This window comes from Phalacrocorax aristotelis, chromosome 3 (genome assembly GCF_949628215.1).
Source record: "Phalacrocorax aristotelis chromosome 3, bGulAri2.1, whole genome shotgun sequence".
Classification (NCBI taxonomy): Eukaryota; Metazoa; Chordata; class Aves; order Suliformes; family Phalacrocoracidae; genus Phalacrocorax; species Phalacrocorax aristotelis.
In genome coordinates this window covers 28,337,813-28,359,657 of record NC_134278.1, presented here as the reverse complement: position 1 = coordinate 28,359,657, position 21,845 = coordinate 28,337,813, and the positions used below count along the sequence as shown (strand labels likewise).

The window sequence follows — 21,845 nt, the reverse complement described above, 5'->3', positions numbered from 1 at the left end:
AAAGCAACTACATCACTTGAAAGAATTGGTTTAGACAAAGCACGTCTAAGATTTATGCTCCTTTACAGAATCCTGCAACATTATAGGCAAGATTCAATATATTCATTTCAAGAGAAGTTTATGATTCACTGTACATGGCAGTGGTAGGTAAATTATGTCTCTTGAACCACACACAAAACTAGTAAGTGGTTGAAACTTGGATCCCAGTAATGAACATCTATTAATGTATGGACAGGTGGGAAATCCAAGTCCCCACTAGCACAGAAGGGATTCAGCAAGCATTATTGAGATATATGGATCAAGTTTCCCCATGAAACAATTGCACACACAAATCAACCTCATTCCCCAGTGAAATACTGGAAGGCTGAGAAACACACTAGGTACATCTACACTGGCAGTCTGGATGGCCCCCTGTGCAACTCGAGGCCTGCTCCATTGATGGTCCACAGAAAACATCAGCTAGATCACTTATCAGTTAACTTCCAGAATCTTAACTAGTTTTCTCCAAGAAAAAGCCAGAGCAGAGTTGACAAAATACTTTTTCATTGACTCCAGTGTAAACCAACTCCAGATAGCTACTACTACTGCTATCACTTAGCAACTGTCTATGGGTTGCAGAAGGCCGTAAGAAAATAGTCAGGAGAAAACTCAACTTTCTGACACAGAGTCATCCTGAAATACAGACTCCTGTTTACCTACCAACTGCATACACCATTACAGTTCTGACTATAGTGCATTGTTCTCAAGTTACTGTTACCAGCATGTTAATAAATTCTTGTCACATGACATTAAACGGATACTACATTAACTGACGCATTTCCAGGTTATCGCATCTATCACACAACACAGAAATAAAACTGTACTTCCTGCTACTATATATTCTATTCCAATAGTTCTTTTGAAATTTGGGGGACATCTCAATAGTTAAGCAAGCCTTCCACATGCTTCAAATCCTGTACATCTTTGTTAGTTTTACTACCATGAAACACCTACGTTGATTTGAAGATGGAAGTATTTCCATATAAATCAAACCAAACAGGACAATGCAGAGACCACAGCAATTGTTTATGCCGCAGATTTATTACTTAACAAAATCTGATACTCTGTAGTATATGCAAGAAGCAGATAGAAGGAACAGAAAGACAAAATACTGAATACAGTCAAATTTCATTCAGGCTCCTAATATTATTTATAATTACTTTATGCTAATCTAAGTAGTCTCTAAAAGAAACACATGTACTTCAATTAGTAGAGGAGATAAAACACTGAAGGATGGATTTCAGAAAATAACCAACAGTGGGACAGTTAAGGGGCCACGGCAAAAAGAAGGTCCACAAAGAAAAGTCCAAGGAGTTTCCTTGTCTCGCAGGCAACCATTCCGCACACAGGCTTGAGTCCTTTGACACGCGAACACAGACAGTCACTTCCCTCGACTTGGCTTCTCCCACTCAAAATACCACCATTTTATTCAGTAGACCTGTGCCTTAGGCAATGACCTTACAATATAATACTATTCAGAAACGAAGACCAGCTGCTTCTCTGTAAAACTCTCAGAGCAAACTTTCATCTGAGAGATTCAGAGGACAAAGTCACTGTAATCACGTTTTACCCTGCACTGACAAAGTTATTACCTTACTAACCTTGTATGTGCATATTATAAAGACCATCCATTTATGTTACAGTGAATTACTTTAAGTTAACACTGGGAACACAACACCTGAAATGAATTTCAAGTGACGAGACCATCATCAATCATACTTTCTCAACATTAATGCCACTACATAAAGCCTTCTGCTTCACTGCTTGAAAACATAGGTGTTTTTGGAGGAAAATGTTTTGCAGGTAGTGCCACGTATACCAATACTTTTCCCAAATTAGCAGGTCCTTTGAACATACAGCATAAATCAACCGAGATAGCATATCTGACTAATATTTAATTTTAAAAGTCAAATCTTTACAAATACTACTAGAAGCAACTTACTTGATCCACATTTCTAACAATTTTGAGGATTACATCCCAAATAGGGAAAGGAATAAACAAAAAAATACATAAAAATTAGAAAACACCATTGAGGTCTTCCTTTTGTGCTAAGTCCTCAAAACCCAACAATTTAATTTGTAGACATTTTATCAGATTACACAAGATCATACTGCAAAGTAATAAGGTGTAGGCATTAAATTAAGAAGAAAAGTGCTATCAAAAATGTACATATAAACATTGGGATCTTGATTTTATGGTACTAGTTTGTGTTATTTTCAGTTAATATTTTAAGTCACAAACAGTTAGTTCCTATGTGATGTTCTGATAAAGTATTTTCACAAAAGCAACTTTTTGCAGTAGAGTTATAATACAAAGACCAGTCAAGTTATTACTTCAATTGCTAGGCTCAAGATAGGGGAAAAAGGGGGTTGATTTAAATACAAGTATGACAAGTCTACTGAAAAAAACACCATTAGACTATGAATGGAAAGTTCAGTCAATGTTATCATCAATAGTTACAAGTCTTTGTAAAATAAACTCTTCAAACCCACAACAAAAGCACTCATGCTACACAGGAATATTTACACATTCACATTTGCTTGTAGCTTTAAAACATAATGTTCAACAAGCACAAACTGTAGGGTGAAATATTTTCTGAACTGTAACATTCATTAAGATAAGAATGACATAATGATTCAATCTAGTTGATGCTAACACCTGTTGTCCCAGTCAGAGTCAGGTTTTTCAGTATCTATTATCCCCACCTCTGGAATTTATCCAAGAGCCATTTCAGAGGACGAGAGCAGGAAAATGGAGAAGCTAACATGACTGCGTGAGCTGCAATCAGAGTACTGAGCCTCCTTTCCTCCAGTATCCAACCTCAGCAGATCTACAAGCCTAGAGACCGAAAATTAAAAGAACAGCCAAGGTTAACCCACCGCAACCTAAGGGCCAAACTCCCCCCCAGCTGCTCACTCACTTCCCCTCCTCATCGGGGCAGGAAGAGAAAGCTCACAGGTAGTGATAAAGACAGGGAGATTGATTACCAATTATGACTGCAGGCAAAACAGACTCGACTTGGGGAAAATTAATGTAATTTACTGTCAATTAAAATAAACTCAGGTAGTGAGAAACAGAGACAAACATTAAAACAACACCTCTCCTCCCCTCTCTCCTGAGCCAAACTTCACTCTTCACTCGACTCCTCCACCACCCACCCCAAGCAGCGCAGGGGGCAGGGACAGCTACAGTAACAGCTTCTCTCTGCAGCTCCTACCCACTCACATATTTCCCCTGCTCTGGCATGATCTTCCTCCCATGAGTCCTTTGGGGGGGTGGGAAATCTGCTTCAGCATGGGCTCTCCACGGGTTGTGTTCCTTCAGGAACTCTCCACCTGCTCCAGTGTGGGGTCCTCACCGGTGCCACAAAGATCTGCTCCAGCATTATGGAGCTACTCCTCTGACCTTGGTATTCCCTCTGCTGCTTCTCACTCCTTCTGGTTCCCTCCTCCTCTCTCTGTGTAGTAGATTGCCCTTTCTGAAACACTTTTCAACAGAGGCACCACCACCGTGGCTGCGGGGCTCTGCCGTGCCCTGGGGTGGGTGGGTTGGAGCTGGCTGGAACCGGCCATGTCCCACACAGGGAAGCCCCGGCCGCTCCTCACAGAGGCCTCCCTGCACCCCCCAGTGCTGCCAGCGCCTGGGCACCTGCACCCAGTACACAGGTGTAGTCAAGACTACTAGTGCTATTTTAAATAATAAAAAGAGGATTTTATGTTGCTCAGCCTAAAACCATAATCTCTATATAAAGGATTTTCTGATCAATCACACAGGAGAGTATTTGTATCAGACACTAATGATACTATGAGAAAAGCAGTTCAAAACACCTAAACATATCTTCAGAAATTATGTCATTTCTGGGGATCAGACATTACAGGGAAGCTCACACTGAACGCTGCAACACTTTGAGCAGGTGGGAGACATTGTCCACCCCTCCACCCGTTGCGGCTAACCACAAAGGGCAGGAATTGTGGAAGGAAACTGCTGCCTAATGCAAACTCCTGTTCAAACAAGTTAGACAACTGCTAACGTAATATTAAGTCATTTTCTCAATTATTTGAGGACACTACTGATAAAGGCAAGTCCTAGCCAATGATTCAGCAGCCTCTTCTTTCCTTTCCTCACTTTGTCCCATTCCAGATTTCTCCGGAGCAATCCTCCTTTGTGCAGTGCCGACTGTAACACTGATATGGGCCTACGGGTCTGAACCATGACACTAAGCCAAATCTTCTGATTTCAAGAAATCAAAAATTAAAACAACTATCCTCAAAAAAGGAGATCCAATACTGCCAATAATTTCACAGCCTAAGAATAACTATACTGTAGTTACAGTATAACTATAAGCTATAACTGAAATTACCAAAATGCAGCATAGCATTACTGCAGAAATGTCTGTGTATTAGGGTAAACACAGTGAAACGCTCATGAATAAAATATAATGCAATTTGAATTAATAAAAGTTAGCTTTAAGTTATAAAGCAATTGTAGAGCTAATACTACAACTTACACAAGCTACAGAAAACGTTTAGGCTTTCTACAGTTTAATCATCATTAATGGCACAAAGGAAATTATTTACCCTCGAATGGGTCAGAGAATACAGACAGTCCTTGCAGTATTGATTTTGCACATAAAATGAACTCTTTCAGTTGCATTTGCAATTGTCAAGAAGGCTTGAATAGTATTAACTCCCCCTATTAATTGAGCCTCAAGGAATAGCCACATAGTCAAGATGTCAAACTTATTTTTAAAGGATGAAACAAAACATATGACTGTTTAGTGGGATTGACTAGTAAGCAATTAAAGCATAACTATGACTAAACTGAATTTGTGCCAGTGTCAACATAAAACTTTTTTTAAAAAAAGTCAGTACTATGAATTATTTACTGTCCTCCCAAAGCTCAGCACCAACACATCAATTCACTCTCATTATATTCCTCCTTTACAACCCCAGCTAAAATCACCCTGTAACATGCAGGATGGTGGCAACATGAGCCTGCAATGTAGTGAGCAACATAGCAAGGCTATGTGACCACCCAAATTATTCAATGCTTTGGAGACCTAGAAAGAGTAGCTTTTGCACGAGCACACTCCCATAAAATATAACAGCTTCAGAGCACCTTGGAAAAGACATGGCAGGCTTTCACCATGAAATCGTATCTGTGTGGGGACAAGTCCTTGCAAAAACCTGTCTGTGCAACTGCTTGGATTAGCACCAAACAACCTCTGAGAGGCAAAACATGCATCACAGTACAAATAATCAATAACACTACACAGAAAAACCCACACTGGATAACTATGCTGCTTTAACTTTGAAGAATTGAACCATAAATGAGAGCCGTAAAAAAGATTCCTCAAAACTACATCCCTGAAAGACCTTCTTTCAACAATCCACATTCAGGATATTTTGTTCCTTAGAAGCTTAGACTGTCAAAGACGGAAGTATTGGCCAAAGTCAAACTACCCCACAGAAGATGCAAGTATCTAGCTTGATTTTGTGACCCTGTGAAGATGCAAACCCCTTCTTTAAAAATAGCATTCACTCCTAATTTGGATTATCATACCGTTAAGATCTTCAACTCTCAAATTCTTACAAAACAAGGATTGTCCATTAGAAAGTGCTGAGAACAAAATGCGAATAGCCAGATGCTGCAAAAAGACTAAAACATACTCCCAAAAGCACACATAAGTAATGCTTACCAAAGTAGTAATGTTATCAAAATAAAATTAAGAGACAAATTAAATAACAAATTAGTGATACTGTTTAAGGCTCTGTTACTTCTTGATTAAGTTTGGCCATGATGCACAACTGCTGTGCAAAGTTATGAAGACCTCTGTACTACCACAGTGCCTGAAATTCAGCATATTTCTCTTGATTGATGTCTCCTTTGCAGCAGACACATTCTAACATCCATGTGCTACAAAAGCATTACCAAGCACTACTAAGTCAGCTGTACTTGCAGAATTTAGGCCTAGATCAAACAGTGTTTCAACAACTGCTTTTCACAAACAATACTGGAAGTGTGCTACTGTGTCATCACTTCTATTGAAACATGCCTCTTCACTCCAGATAAGGCTGAGGAAGATCTTTAAAGATTATCCTCCTAATTTGTATGTTGTGGAACAGCAGCCATTACCATTTTTAAAGATTTTTTAAAACATTCCTTATGTACAATTCTTTCTTTAAAAGTGTATTCTTGTAGTTTCACTATTGTTTTGCTCCAGTGAAAACTACACTAATTTTCCAGCTACCAAGTGTCACACTCCAATTATGCCTCTGTTTGGTATAACAGAATAACATTAGATTGACCTGCTGGGTTTTTTGCCCTCATTTCCAAAAGACTCAGTTTAATAATATTCCTAGCATGTCTTCACAGTGCACTGTGTGCACTAAAATTAGCTGAAACAGCTTATTAAATGTGGTTTCGGAACTAAGTTAGTAATCAAAACCCCACAACTTCAGTCAGGAACTTTGGAATAGGACAGAAATCATTAATCTTCTTTACTCCTTAATCTGAAAATACGGCAAACTTTAATAAACAAAATGTATGTATTAAAACTAAAAACTAATGCAAAACAGAAATACTGCTATGTTTGAAGTTATTGCAGTTCTACAGAAGATAGTTTTCGAAGCTCATGAGAGCGTTAAAATTTCTAAACCATGATTGCAGAGGATGATGTAAAGAAGTACTTCACTATAAAGCAGCCATTGGCTTTAACACAGTAATCTGGGTTAAATGAATTATATATAAGATAGTGTGTTTTCTTAAAAAAAGTTGCAGATTTTTTTCTCAAACTGAAAAGTCAGGTAGCCTACTTATTACAGTTCCTACTGTTTTTCAGGCTTCTCCTCAGCTACTCACAAAACTGGCAAATTCCAGAAGTCCACAAAGCTTCTCAGAAGTCCTCTTTAAGTAGATGTAGGTAACCGGCACACTTAGCCACGTTTTTATGGAATACATTCATTGTTTTTTAAATCCCACACAAGTGTTATCAGCTTTCAGCAAGGACATTATGCATCAACACATCTCTAGTTGCAGTTGTATTAAAGAGTGCTAATGGAAATGTAACACAAGAGTATCACCATTTTTACTGCATGTTAAATAATTCCAGTTATATTCAAAATTAACAAATTAGAAAATTAGCATAATGGCAGCTTCTTAAAGGAATACATTTTTACTTCACACTGTTTTTTTACTAAACACACATGGTCAACCTTGATATTAATGTGGCACAGCAATATAAGGCTTTGAAAACCTTTTTAAAAAGCAGTTCAAACTACCTTCATGTTACTCAATGCTATATTTTCTAGGACTAAAATTCTGTGCATTATACATGATCACCAACTTTTGAACCCTGTGAAAAGGTTGTAAAACTAGCAATTCCTAAATCAATCACCAAATTACTAACAGAAGAATATTCACATACAGTATTTACCATAGTAGTCCTAACTAGATTTGATACCTCAAACATTCATACCATGAAGACTTTATTTTACCTGACATGTTCTGACTTACCCTCATTTCAATTTTCACTAACAAAAAAGAACCACAAATCACTATTTTACTTGTTTCAACAAAAAGCTGTTGCAAAACATTGTGGGATAAAAGATCAATACAAAGAGAAAAAACAGTCGTCTGTACAGGTTAACATTTTGAATGGAAAGCCACATTACTCTCTATGTGGGAAACAATTTTAAAATCCCCTAGCAGAAACTTCTTTACAACGCACATCACATGCTAAATTCCATCTAAACTTTATGAACTCTCCACTTATAACGAACTTTTATTTAGTGCTGTCAGCACTTTTGATAGGGTTTCTGGTATTCTCCAGATAGAAGCAGATAAATTTAAAAATCCAAAAGGCCTCTGCCCAAGACTGTCACTAAACAATGGAACACAAGTTGTAAAAAAAAAAAAAAAAAAAAAAAAAAAAAAACCACACACACACACACAAAAAAACCCCAGACTTTATCAGACTTACCGCCAGGGCTTTAGATAACTTTGTTCTATAGTTACTCAAAACAATTGCATCAATGTCCTTAAGTGGCACATATGCAAAGCCATCTTTAATAAACACTCTTCTGGCTCTAAATAGATCCACAGCATCTGCAAGTCCAACCTGAGAAAGAAGAAAAACCCACACTGTGGAACAGCAAAATAATGCAGTAACGATGTTTATAACTCTAAGATTCAAGATGGATGAGTAAAGTTGTAAGTCATTCTCTGTCTTTTAACAAAGCTCTATCCAGGCAAAATGCAAAGATTTTAAAATTTTATGTGGACTTTGGAATAGCTGACCATTACTTCGGTGGAAAAATATGGTTTACTTATAGAAAGTCATGCAACTAGGCAAAATAAGCTACTTTAAAGTTTGTGTCTATGGTTATTAGTTAATTATGTAGCTTTGCATCACTGATTTGATATTTGAAAATGGACGTCTGTTTCAGGCATCTTGCAATATTTGATTCATGTAAGCTACATATAAAAGGTCTTGGAAGCAGATCTGGAACCCAACCAACTTTGCTCCAAAGAAGAATCAGTGGGCTACATTACATACTTCTTTCCTCCCCGCTTGCTCTCTTGCAAAAAGAATTTCAGACTAATACGATCAGACCAAACCTAGTTTCAGCAACAGATGTTTGAGAACATCTCCATCCTGAATGGTCTGTCAGCCAGGCAAGTTAAGTCATTTGTCTGGGAAATGTTAAAAACTTAAGACTGTTTTTGTGGCAAAAGGCAAGGGATGACAGAAGAGGACCCAAGGCATTAATAGCAGTTTAAAGTTCCCTTCATTCTCCCAGACCCTCTTTCTACCCTTATACTGACATGCAGAGGAAGACACTTATTAGTCTCAGTTAATTTAGATACTTTAACTGTTAGCAACAGTACTTTGTAAACTTAAAATTAGTAACCCCAAGTTTAACTGAAAGAGAATGAATGCAAATCTGTGGAACTTACAATTTCTACTTACCTTATAGAACATTTGTTCTTTTACTTTAGACATATTGAGGCCAGGGGTTGATGTATACAGCTCATATGCCAATTCATTTTTCAGGTCTTCACTAATCTAAAATTAAGAGCTTGTTTTAAAACTGCTGAAATACTTTAGAGTAAGGTGGGGTTTTTTAATTAATGTGAGCTAAAAGATTACTTAATCTGTAAATATATCATCACTGTAGTTGAAAAGGGAAATGGAATTACATATTCAGCAAGTGATGACTAATAATAAATTAAGCAGAAACCAGTAAAACACTAGTGGTCAGTAGTGTTAAATAACCTTCCTTCTGAACCAGTAGTGCAGATTTTAAAACACGACAATTTTAAACATTAACACTAGAACTATAAACCACACTTTTTAGAAGTCAACTTCTCCAAAATAACATTTGTGACAATGCCTGCTCATATCTAGATTTACTGTATGCATTAAAACAAAGCATGATGACTCAATGGCAATTGCTAAGGACTAAAACAACTTCCAGATTTTTAACAAAACCTTCAGTTTCACCTCATTTTTAAATCCAGACCTTTAAAAAAAATGACATATCTTATTTTTACGGATTTATCTCTCCCTTCTTTTTTTTTGACGAGCAAGAACAATGGTATACTTATTATTCTCCAAATGTTAGTGCTTTTTCAGTTCTTGAAACAGGTAAGTTAAGCAGCAAAGCTATACTTTAACAACTTGAAGCCAAAATTTCTGGCTTAAAAAATCATGGACAATGTTACACTTCCTAATATCAAAACTTAAATATTGCATATGCATAAATATGTATATTATGCTTCTTGACTATTAATAATGCACCAAATACAGCAGAACAGCCACACTTATAGTTACCATATTATAATATTTTTACTAGTCAATAAATCATTTCTGGGTTTTATTCAACAGTAAAAAATTAACAACACAGTTCAAAATCAAATTATTCTGCTTTAAATCATGATTAAGCTGAGGCTTTAAAATCTGAAAAAAGTAATAAATAAACAAAATTTAAATCATAAATAATCCACTCTGATAAAACAGACGTACATGCTGGTAATCCAGCAATGATATCTAGTAACTTAACTGCATGCAGCAACAGTCTTAAATACTTGCACGATATGTTCTTGATAAGTATAATGGAAGTAATCCCTGACTGGAAGGTATTAAATGTGAAGGAACAGACAATACCTTCCCAAAACACAGAGGGACAGCAAAGTAGAACACATTGTGTGACACTGCTCTACAGAAACTGGACACATCCTCTAATCCCTATGGAGAAGTGATAGAAGGCTGCAGTCAAGATAGCTTTTAGAGACTAGTCAGGAACCAAACCAAGGCTATCACGTGCAACAGATATCCAGACTCCAAACACAAGATAAAATAGGCACTCGGTGTCCTTCCTTTTGAAGGAAAGGAAGGGGCACAAGCAGTTCAGTTTCTTCTCTGAATAGGGCAAAATATCTAATTTGTTGACTAACATGCCTATGCATTTAAATGGGCATTTAATCAAAACTTTTCTTCCTTCATCACAGTTGAAAAAACAAGGAAAATGAAACAAAAAGAAGTCTTAGCATCATAGAATACCAGGTTGGAAGGGACCTCAAGGATCATCTGGTCCAACCCTTCTTGGCAAAAGCACAGTCTAGACAAGATGGCCCAGCACCCTGTCCGGCTGAATCTTAAAAGCACCCAGTGCTGGGGAAATTCATAGGAAGGACCCTTTAAGTTCAGACTTGGAGGAGCAACTCAGCAAATTGGCTCTATGAAAGCGATTTGATAGATGCATACAAAATGGCCAAGGCAGTGATGGCTAGAAAGCTTATGGTTACCCTGTTCACATCTTGATGTAATCTATAGTACTTTCTCAGGAAAATCAGCTATAAAAAATAATAATAAATCTGCCAGCAAGGCAGAAGAATGTAACTTTGAAGACAGAGGAAATACACAATAGCATTATATTCCGGCATGTGAAAATCACAGAATCACAGAATGGAAGGGGTTGGAAGGGACCTCTGGAGATCATCTTGTCTAACCCCTCTGCTTGAGCAGGCACACCCAGAGCAGGGGGCACAGGAACGCGTCCAGGCGTGTTTTGAATGTCTCCAGGGAAGGAGACTCCACACCCTCCCTGGGCAGCCTGTTCCACTGCTCTGGCACCCTCACAGGAAAGAAGTTTTTTCTCGTATTGAGGTGGAACTTCCTGTGTTCCAACTTGTGCTCATTGCCCCTTGTCCTGTCATCAGGCATTATTGAAAAGAGCCTAGTCCCATCATCCTGACACCCACCCTTCAGATATTTATAAGTATTGATGAAATCCCCCCTCAGTCTTCTCTTCTCCAGGCTAACAAACCCAAGTCTCTCAGCCTTTCCTCATAAGGGAGATGCTCCAGTCCCCTCATCACCCTGGTAGCTCTCCGCTGGACTTGCTCAAGCAGTTCCCTGTCCTTCTTAAACCGGGGGGTCCAAAACTGGACACAGTACTCCAAATGTGGTCTCAGTAGGGCAGAGTAGAGGGGGAGGATAACCTCCCTCGACCTGCTGGCCACCCTCCTTTTAATGCAGCCCAGGATACCATTGGCCTTCTTGGCCACAAGGGCACACTGCTGGCTCAGGGTCACCTTGTTGCCCACCAGCACTCCCAGGTCCTTCTCAACAGAGCTGCTTTCCAGTAGTTCAGCCCCCAGCCTGTCCTGGTGTCTGAGGTTGTTTCTCCCCAGGTGCAGGACCCTACACTTTCCCTTGTTGAATTTCAAGGGGCTCCTCTTGGCCCACCTCTCCAGCCTGTCCGGGTCTCGCTGAATGGCAGCACAGCCTTCTGATGTATCAGTCACTCCTCCCAGCTTGGTACCATCTGCAAACTTGCTGAGGGGCCACTCTATCCCATCATCCAGGTCATTGATGAATATGCTGAACAGGACTGGACCCAGCACAGACCCCTGGGGAACACCACTAGTGACAGGCCTCCATCCAGACTCCGCTCCATTGATCACGACCCTCTGAGCTCTGCTGTTCAGCCAGTTCTCAATCCATCTCACTGTCCACTCATCCAACCCACACATCCAACTCACACTTGCCTGTGAGAAGGCTATGGGAGGCAGTGTTGAATGCCTTACTGAAGTCGAGATAGACAACATCCACTGCTCTCCCTTCGTCGACCCAGCCAGTCACACTATCGTAAGAAGGCTATCAGGTTGGTCAAGCATGATCTTCCCTTGGTGAATCCATGCCGACGATTTCTGATAACGTTCTTGCCCTCTACATGCCTGGAGATGACCTCCAGGATGAACTGCTCCATCACCTTTCCAGGGATGGAGGTGAGGCTGACTGGCCTATAGTTCCCCAAAATCTAATGCTCGAGGGAAAAAACAGCCTGAGAGGTAACCATCTTTCTTTAACAAAGTAGCAGTACCAAAACAATTAAATGTGTTTTCAAAAATTATGAGAAAACACTTCCTATAAAATACTCTCATAACAACCTTATTTTTGTTAGTCTTCAAAAGATTCCTGCTTTTCGAACATGACACCCTGGAACTACATACAAACTTCAAACAGTGCTAGCAAAACCCTGATACTCCTTCCAGATGATATAGTTCTTGTTTAAATAAGTATAAATCTAACCACCACATCAGCCTGCAAACTTGTCTTTCATCTAGTATAGACCAAACTTTTAATTTTAATTCCAGGATAGTGACTTCAATTTTTCCAAATGTAACAGTTTCACGCTTTCTGAATAGTAATTGCTTAAGAGCCCAGTCTACCATGTCATTCCAAACCCTTGGTGAAACTGTCTTTGAATAAAAAGGATACAACATATTGCATAGCTATAGTGGTTACAATTGCATTATTTCTCCTAGGATATCTCACTAAAGAAACATCAAACTGAGCCAAGGACGGGTTTTTTGTTTGTTTTGTTTATTTTACAGAAAGCCATTTTACAAACAGACTTGCAATATTGGGGAGGAGAATGAGAAGAGGGAAAGGCAAGTACTCCTTGCTTATTTCTCAAAAAACAATTAGCTCATTTTCACCAACAAAACCATTTTATTCAGTATTACATTTCAATGGTTTTTTTATTCTTTTAATATAAACATAAAATAATTATACTGACTGACTCCAAACTTCACAAGCTGTCTAGACCCTTCTTTTTAGTAATTTGACTATATCAATCTTGTACAGATGTAATGTCACAGTGATTTTAAGTTTTCTTGCATCTCACTAGCAAAAAAATTTAACACTGTTGGGGTAAAAGTGATCCTGGTGAAACCTGCAGAAAAACAGGTTAACGGGCCATGACTAAAGATTTGGATAAGATTGTGGCAGCATTATTAAAAAAAACCAGTTTCATCAGAAATTGTATTTTTAAACACAAATATTATTGCAAAATAACATCTATTAGACAAATAACGCTTATAAGGCTGTTAAATAACTTACTTGACGCTGTAAGAAGTATCTTAGAGGTTAGGCAAACCTTCAGCAGCCCTACAAACACTTTGCTCCTTGCCTTTTCACCAAATTCCCATTTCCTTCATGTTTTCAGTTAATGGAGAGAGAGGAAGAAGAAACGAGGATATCCCCAGCCCCTAACTAAAGCTGGGAGATGATGCCAGAGCACATTTGAAAATAAAACTTGTTTCCCTAAAGAGCAGGACATTAAAAATAACCTTGCACTGGCATTAAGGATTTCACCACTTTCACATGAAATTGTGTAAAACTGACTGAAGAAGCAATGCAATGAAAATAAGCTCCTTATAGTCTAAACTCAGACTCAACCTTTCAGTTAGGTCATGCCTGTACCTCTGTATATACAGCATCATGAAACATGTATCCAAAATTTTCTTGGTTCATGGAAGCTGGAAAAGCTTTTCTTTTCTTCCCCCCCCTTTTTTTTAATTTTAATAAGAACACTACAGTTCATACATTTAATAATTTCATCCCTAAAATGGCACCCACAAGAACACATTCTAGTAATCATTAAAAAATTAGAATTAAATACCTCTTTTAGGATTCTAATCAAGATTAGAAAGACAAGCAGACTGCATAACTTTTTACAGCACTCAGTGATGTTTGCCAGATAAAATACTGGGATGTTGAAAAGATTAAAAAAGAAAACTCAGTTCTTCTGAGGGTGTCATTTGGTGCTCACCTGACTCTCACACCGAACTGATTCAGCTCACCCCACAGAAGACAGCTCAACAGCTCACTAGTTTTGCCTCACTAGTACGTTACCAGTTTAATAAACTGAAACTGCTGATCACCAAGTCAGTCCAAGGTACAAGTCAAGAACAAGAACACCAGGAAAAGGATCTTCCCTTTTTGGTGACAGCGGGTCATGTATCATAGCTTGAAACAATTCAACACTTCATCACAAGTTTTTAAGTCTTAGAAAAATTAGAAAAATCAAGACATGAAAAGGGAAGGCATGAGAGGAAAGGCAGAAAGCAAGGATTTAGGATGAGTTGCATTATTTCCAGTTTTCCTGCTTTCCACATACAATTTATTCACTGATTTTAATCACAGAATTGTCCTGGAAACACAAAGACACATAAATTTAGATTAAAATATGAATAATTTAATACAGAAGGCTTGGTTAAACAAACACGGGCAGTGAGGCAGTCCAAAAACTTCAAAATAAATTTGGTATCCCTACTCTGTTTTAATGAAGAGATAAAGATGCACGCACACATTATATTCCTATACATGCACAACTACTTAATTTTGGTGTCCCTTACTGGTAGACATAGAAACAAGAACTTAACACACAAGTCTTTTCCCTTTCCAAGGCTCAGCTTCAGGTATTTACATGCACACATCACTGGTGTCCTTAGAAAGTGAACTTTTTAAACCTTGCTTTTAGTCATTGAGCAGCTGGTACTCAAATGGCACAACACCCTTCTCAGAAAGGGATGGTGTCAGTCTCTCAACACTGTGCTATATTGCAATTTTAAGTATCAAACAGCCAAACCATAATTTCCTAATCAATCTTCACCATTGTCACACAGCACAGTACAAACTAAGCTAGAACTAGAATACGAAAGTATTAACCTAGATATCATTAAATTTAAGAATCTAAGTTTAATGTGTGGTTAATGAATACTAGCTTGATTAGGAAAGGACATGATTCCCAGCTGTCCTACCAATTAATAGCACAAAAAGCCTTAAATAAAATCTTCAAGGCTCATAAATCTGCTGTTCAAGAATCTGATTACAATGTTTCTTAAGAGATATCAATTCCATTTTGGCTGTGCGCAAACTAATTAAGAAGAAATTTCTATTTCCCATGGTACTACAACTTACTATTTTAGCTCAAATTCAGATTGCTGGCATTCCTGAAAATACAAAGGGCTGCGCTTGGAATTATTAGGTATTCTTATCCATTGACTGAAATGTTGATTGGGTTTGGTTTTTGTTTGGTTTGTTTTCGGGTTTTTTCCCAAGTCTGGAGTGGACATGGAAACGACATTTTATGGATCTTCCTCAACTATGGAGCTAATTCACAGTTACCATAAATCACAGAGAAACTCAGTGACACAGGTCCAGTTTCCTACGTTCCTGACTAATATTTCCCTACATCCATGAAAAGGAATGCTGAACAAAAGAACTACTACAGATTACTCTAGAAACATCACCACATACATATTAGAGTCACATATGACTGAAATGCTAATGGAAGATCCTGATGAGAAATACAGCAACAATTTTTCTTTCTTTTACAAATCAGGATGCTAATGACAGACTCAATTTTACAGAAACTTGTTGACAAACGTTTCTCTAGATTCAGTCACAGGATTAGCAGGGAAACAGTATTTCAGTGTTTACAGACCATTTTATGAGGCTTACGTCCAAAGCAGCAGCTAGTAAATTCTACTTGCAGTGTAATTACATCCTGCACAAACTATCCTACCAGCTTTTATGCTGTTGTACTAAGGAACAATATAAACATTTCCAAAGTTACTGCATTCACTGCTATGTGAATAAAAAATTCATTTTGGAAACATTCTTAACCTCAACCACTACAAAAGAACTTAACACCTCGATTATCAAAAAAAATTATTTTCTTCTTGAATAACGTATGGATATAATTTTTTAAAATACACTGTTGATGCCCCAATTTTGTCTTCCTTTATGCCCCAAAACAACATCTAAAATATTTATAGAAAAAGAGAGGACACTTGATGACACCAGTCTCCTTGTCTATACTAAGTTTCCTCCAGGAATCCAAAATTGCTAAGAACCGAGGGCCTACAAGGATCAAGTTAGGACTTGCTATTCTTTCATCATTTCCAAGCCATTAGAAAAATGGCAGTCAAGTGTCACCTGGTCAACCACTTTCTGGTACAGCTCCCATTTCACATTATTTTAGAAGTCCAGGGCTACAGCACAGCATCTGCTTCAGGATTCAGACTGTACTCCAAATGTTGTTTTCAGCTAGATTAGGAGGAAGGATGTTTTCATTCATCATCTCATTTTTATTGCAGCCTTTTCTGCAATTTTTATTTCAAAGCATGTCACACTTTTGAAGCTGGAAGAGAATGCACTTCAGTACAGGAAGACTGTGCATAGTACCCAGTACAGAAGGCTTCAAACTTACAGTGGCCTTTAAAGGTCCTATCTAAAAATCAAACAATGAACAAAGCTATTTAATAAGAATCATACTGTTCTAATGCACTAAAGGGGCATAAGTAACGGTACAGTTTGTGCTTTAGTTTGGCTTTGGTTTCACAAGTCAATTTTAAGCAATAAAAGCTACCTTCTAAGGTATTTAGATTTCTGCAGATAATCAGCATCTGTTTCTAATCAAACTGAGATGATTACCAAATTAAAACTTTTAATTAGCATTTTGTGTAATTTACAAACTGTTGTTCATTATGTTTATGAAGGTGAAGAGGGACATCCCCAGTAGCTATATATTCTTCAATCACATTTATTACTTAATTCCACAATTTTATAGAACGTCACCAACACCATATGTGCAAATACACGCAACTAGAATTACTGCAGCAGAACACTAGCTTTCTCCATGACTAATAACAGAGTCAAGCTTATAGTTCAAGGGTCCACTAGAGAAGGGTAAAATAAAGACCCCTCCCCATCCACCCTGCCAGTGCACAGAAAAATGTCAAGTGCATGTTCTCCTCTCCCTCCATCCAACACTTCTCCCTCTTACATTTGAGATGTACTTATATTCTCCTGTGAATCAAGCTTTATTAAAAATCTTTATATCAGAATACTATAATTCGTTTTAAGCCTTAATGTTTTAATCAAACCTCACCCCATCTACCCATCCTTCGCAATGGTAACTCACTAGAATACTCACATTGCTTTGCAATCAACCAAATGATTTTATGGGACTGCTTGGCAAAAGACATTACTTCACTATTACTTTGCAAAAACAGACCTGACAGTTGGCTTACCAAATCCTCAGGCTGCCATGCAAGAGCCTAAATAGTACTACCTACTGGCTGAACTGGATTCCCACACTGCTAATCATTCTGAGGAAAGAAGTCTCCCCAGGATTTTCTTCCCCTAATACATAACTACAGTCAAAGAAGAGGTAGCCATAAGCCTAGAGATCAATGGGCTTGTTTTCGTTATCTGGGACAAAAAAAAAAATTCTTAGAAAAGGAACAGTCAATTCTGCAATGAATAAGCCACTTCTTTTCGTTTAAGTTAAACCTATCTTCTGAAACTTGCATGATTAAACTGAGAAATTTATTACTTCATTTGAAATGAGATGCTTTAGGATGAGAGGGACTGGTTACATTTTTAAAGTGCTAATGGTATACATGTTTCACTGCTATTTAAACAAGCCCTAGCATTTTACAAAAAAAGAAATCAAAATTTAAAAAAAAACACCCAACCTAATCCTAAGTCTTTCCACATACCGTTTTGTTTCTATTATGATTTTAAGCATGGAGCCAGGTGACAGAATACATATTTTTATCTTAACTTTGGCAATAAGGCACTATTTCCCACTTAGACATGCATCACTTCTGACCTTTGCTGTCACCTGTAAGACAAGCATTGCTGGTTTTCAAGCAAAGGAACAAATGTAAGATACAAGTAGCAGGAAACTAAGATAAAATTCAGAACCATTTCCTTCACAAATGCCAACCTGCAGCCTACGTGGACATAGTTACTGTTTTAGCTTGGCGTAAGTTTCTACATAGTGAAATTAGCCTCTAGACAGTTTGCACTTTTAAGCATTTTTTCCCCATCCTGTTCAGGAAAGGAAGAAAGATCATTTCACGCTTCTGAAATGCAAAGGTATAAACCCAATCAGACAAGCATTTTGGTTTATTCACCTGGTACCAAAATGAATAATTACAGTCACAGCCTTTTAGTGGCTAGACAGGATATTGAGTACTTTCTTTCACCTATATCTGTCCTCATTAAGGATACAAACTAGTCGTATTCCTGTTAGTCCAAATCTGACTTTAGGATATTCCATACCCAAAAAAGGCAGTCATAAAATATTCTTTCAAGAAGCTGAACTACAAATATTTATACAACTGCCCCACTACTGAGACAAGTGCTTTTGAAGAAAGCATAACAGTGATATCAGAAAGTCTCTCACAGGAGTGCTCTGATCATAAAAATGGAAATTAAAGAAGTTTAATTTCTACTGCTTAAAGCTGCTAAAAAAGTACTTCAACTGCAACATCAAAGAAGAGCTACTGTGGAAAAGAATTAACTCCATTAATGCATTTTGCTCCTTCCTTTTATTTTGCTGTTCTTATTCTTCCTCTCTAGTGCTGACAGATGCACTACAGAGCGTTAGCTCCCCCAGCTGTCTATTCCCATCTGCTGTTCCTTCCCCATTCCTATGATTCAAAACATTGTATTAAAATAATGCACTTTATAACAGCACTAAAAAAAATTAAGATACTTAATTTTGCAACAACTGGCAGTTACCCAGAAGAAGTCATCTAATGTAGAAGTTATAAAAAAAAGTCATAATATTTTTTAAATTTCAAGAGGCTTTTCAGAGGTGAAGAAGTTCTAAGATAATTTAAACAGGATCTTTTATGCCCTGTGGAGAGAAAACTGCAACACAGAAGGATGTATTCAAGAAGAAATGTACTCTACTTTGCAGTTTATTTCTTCTGCACACTGTGGAAAGATAACACAGAACAGAAGCATTGCAGGGAATTTAAATTCAATTATATATCATCCTTACACCACAGATAAAGATATGATAATAACTATTAATTTTCATTTCTTGTGGAAGCAACAAAGAGGAAATATGCCTATTTCAAAGAATGAACAGTCTGAAGATGAAGGAAGGGTCACAGGAAATCAGAACAGTCAAGATGATGACTGAACGTCACTGAAAAATATATTTAGGATACAACTTTGTATTCTATTCCACTCCACATTCCAGTATATCAAGCTAAACTCCTGGAAAGGTACAGCAACAAGTCAAAGCACCTGATAGTACTTAGGAAAAAACACAGGGCATCAGTAAAAGCTCACATGGATCTGCCAAAAAAAAAAAAAAACAAACAAACTGCGTTAAGTCAATCGCACTGCCTGTATGACAGTGCAACAGACCTCAGGGACAGAGGAAAAAGCAGGTGTCATATTGTGTCAAACGCCCTTAAAGTCACTCTCATAAGACACTTTCACGTGAAATGACCAAATAATTCCACTGAATCTCCTAAAACCTGGCACAAAACCAACTGGAAAAGTCATGCATGGAAAAATTTAACTCAAAAATAGAAGGATGTATTAAGCTAAGTTCCACAATTGTTTAAACTAAAATTGTATAATTTAGTTACTAGCTTGTACATTAAAATAGGAGCAAATTACATATTTAAATGCCATGAGGCTGAGGAGACTGCAATGGCTCAGGAGGGATCAGACAAGACCTAGAACTGAAGGCTGTATTTCAGCAGAAACATTGCAAGGTTCTACATCTGAGCCAGTTCTGTACAAAGAGCTGACTAACAGAGCGCTGAGAAGAGTTGTGAGACCTCCCCACCTCCAGCTTGGGAGTTGCTATATCATGCTATATGATGGGGGGAAAACGCAAAGAATACGTTAATTGAATCTCCACGTCATCTTAGAATTGGTTCACCTGGAATATTCTGACCAGCTGACACTGCACTTAAAAAAAAAGTTGCCCCATTAACAAAATGGCAAAGGACACCCACAGAAAGGCTAAAAGAAGAAACAACCAGAAAGCATAATGAGATTCCTTTTGTATGCAGAAGGCAAATACAAAGGGGGGGGGGGGGGTGTGGGGGGTGTGGAACACCACAGACCAAAACACACCACCTTTCTCAATTAGTGTATAGAACAAGAAGAAATAGATTTGCATTACTGTAAGGTAGAGTTAGGTTTGACATTAGGGACAAAGAGTTATAAGGAAATTAAAGCAGGAGAATGATGACCACCACTGTGAGACATGAACGTACAGGTGCCGGGGACTTTGCAAGCAAAGCTGTGAAGTTTTCATGCACAAGGCAAATGAAACAACTGTCATCTTTAAAGTGCTATTGAAAGAGTCAAAGACAACAAGATAAGAAATACATAGGGTTTTGAAAGCAACCACAGAACATTTTGGTCCACGTGAACAGAAGAGAGACCCTTAAACAGCCCCCAGAGAGAGACAAAGTCTGACTGGTTAAGATGAACAAGTTTCATGGCAAGTTTTCACAGGAACCAAGTGGAAAGGAACCATAAGTTCACTGTCTCTTCCAAATCAATACAAGATATATCACCAACCTACAGAGACCTTCAGCTGCAGATGCTGAAAGGACAGATCTTTCATATGTTGACTAAGAACAAGTGGTAGGTCTTGGACAGTTAAAATTATGCAAGGCAAAGCAAACAAAAGGCTGAAATTCAGATTGAGGGCTTCAAAGGAGATACTTCTGACAGTGCCCAGAAGTAAATGGTGTTCTAAGGAAAAGTACAGCTTTACTACACTAAACATAAGCTAGGAGAACATCCAAAAAAGGAAGTGGGAAAGACAAAGCTAATGGAAAGCAAAGAGCCACTAGGGAAAAAGTATTTTTAACTAATAGGTAAGGGTTGAGACCATAGTAACAGTGATACCACACATCTACGTAGAAGAAGAAAATTAAGAACTGAATCCTATTGCCCTCACCACAGAAACAGAACGCCTAGGTTAAAAGAAAATAAAATACCACAGCCATACACAATGAGAGAGAGAAGCATGACTGAGGAGACTAGAAAGTAGTTTCAGTAGGGGAAGAAAAAGCTGGAGCTGAGAAACACAAGAAGGACGTGAAGTGCAGGTTAGAACAAAGCAAAAGCAAGCATTATAACTGCTCCATATGGTTAATTTAGTGATGAAGTTCTGAGTAAGATATTGTCAGGAAAGATCACTACTTGAAGCCAGACAGTGAATTGTTAAGTTTTCTTCAAAATTTAAATCCTGTCAAAAGAAAAATTATGAACAGCTTAAGCACATTATCAGTTTCACTGACGCAGACTACAGCGTGGAAGAATGTCCAAGAATTTAAGAGCAAAATTAGGCACCATTTCTGCTGAAATGTGTACGCAGGAAGTAGGAATGCAAGATGCTTAGGTGGATGAGTTACAGCGGGTTACTTTGTGATAGGAGGAGGACTAGCCTGATTCGAGAAACAGGAGAGAACAGGAAAATGAGTATGGCAGACATATGCCAGGAATTAGAAGTTAAAGGCCCCAGAATATGCATCAGGTGTCTAAAAATGCATTACACAAGTGACAGTTCTATAAGAAGAGTTTTATGGAAAGGCAATGAAGAGGAAAGTTCTGTTCATTGTCATTTTAGGGAACAGAAGGATTGAGCCACAGCTGAGGAAAAAGTCAAAT

At 38.0% G+C, this 21,845-nt stretch overlaps 1 protein-coding gene across 2 annotated transcripts in view; it reads right to left on the bottom strand.

Annotated features, from left to right (window-relative positions):
- Positions 1–21,845, bottom strand: part of PRIM2 (DNA primase subunit 2) — a 119,428-nt gene that overhangs the window by 82,657 nt on the left and 14,926 nt on the right. For both annotated transcript variants that reach the window (XM_075087028.1, XM_075087029.1), the window contains 2 exons: positions 9,012–9,107; positions 8,022–8,159 (listed from right to left, as the gene is read on the bottom strand). In XM_075087028.1, the coding sequence (XP_074943129.1) occupies positions 8,022–8,159; positions 9,012–9,107 (234 nt within the window). The remainder of the gene's footprint in view (positions 1–8,021; positions 8,160–9,011; positions 9,108–21,845) is intronic.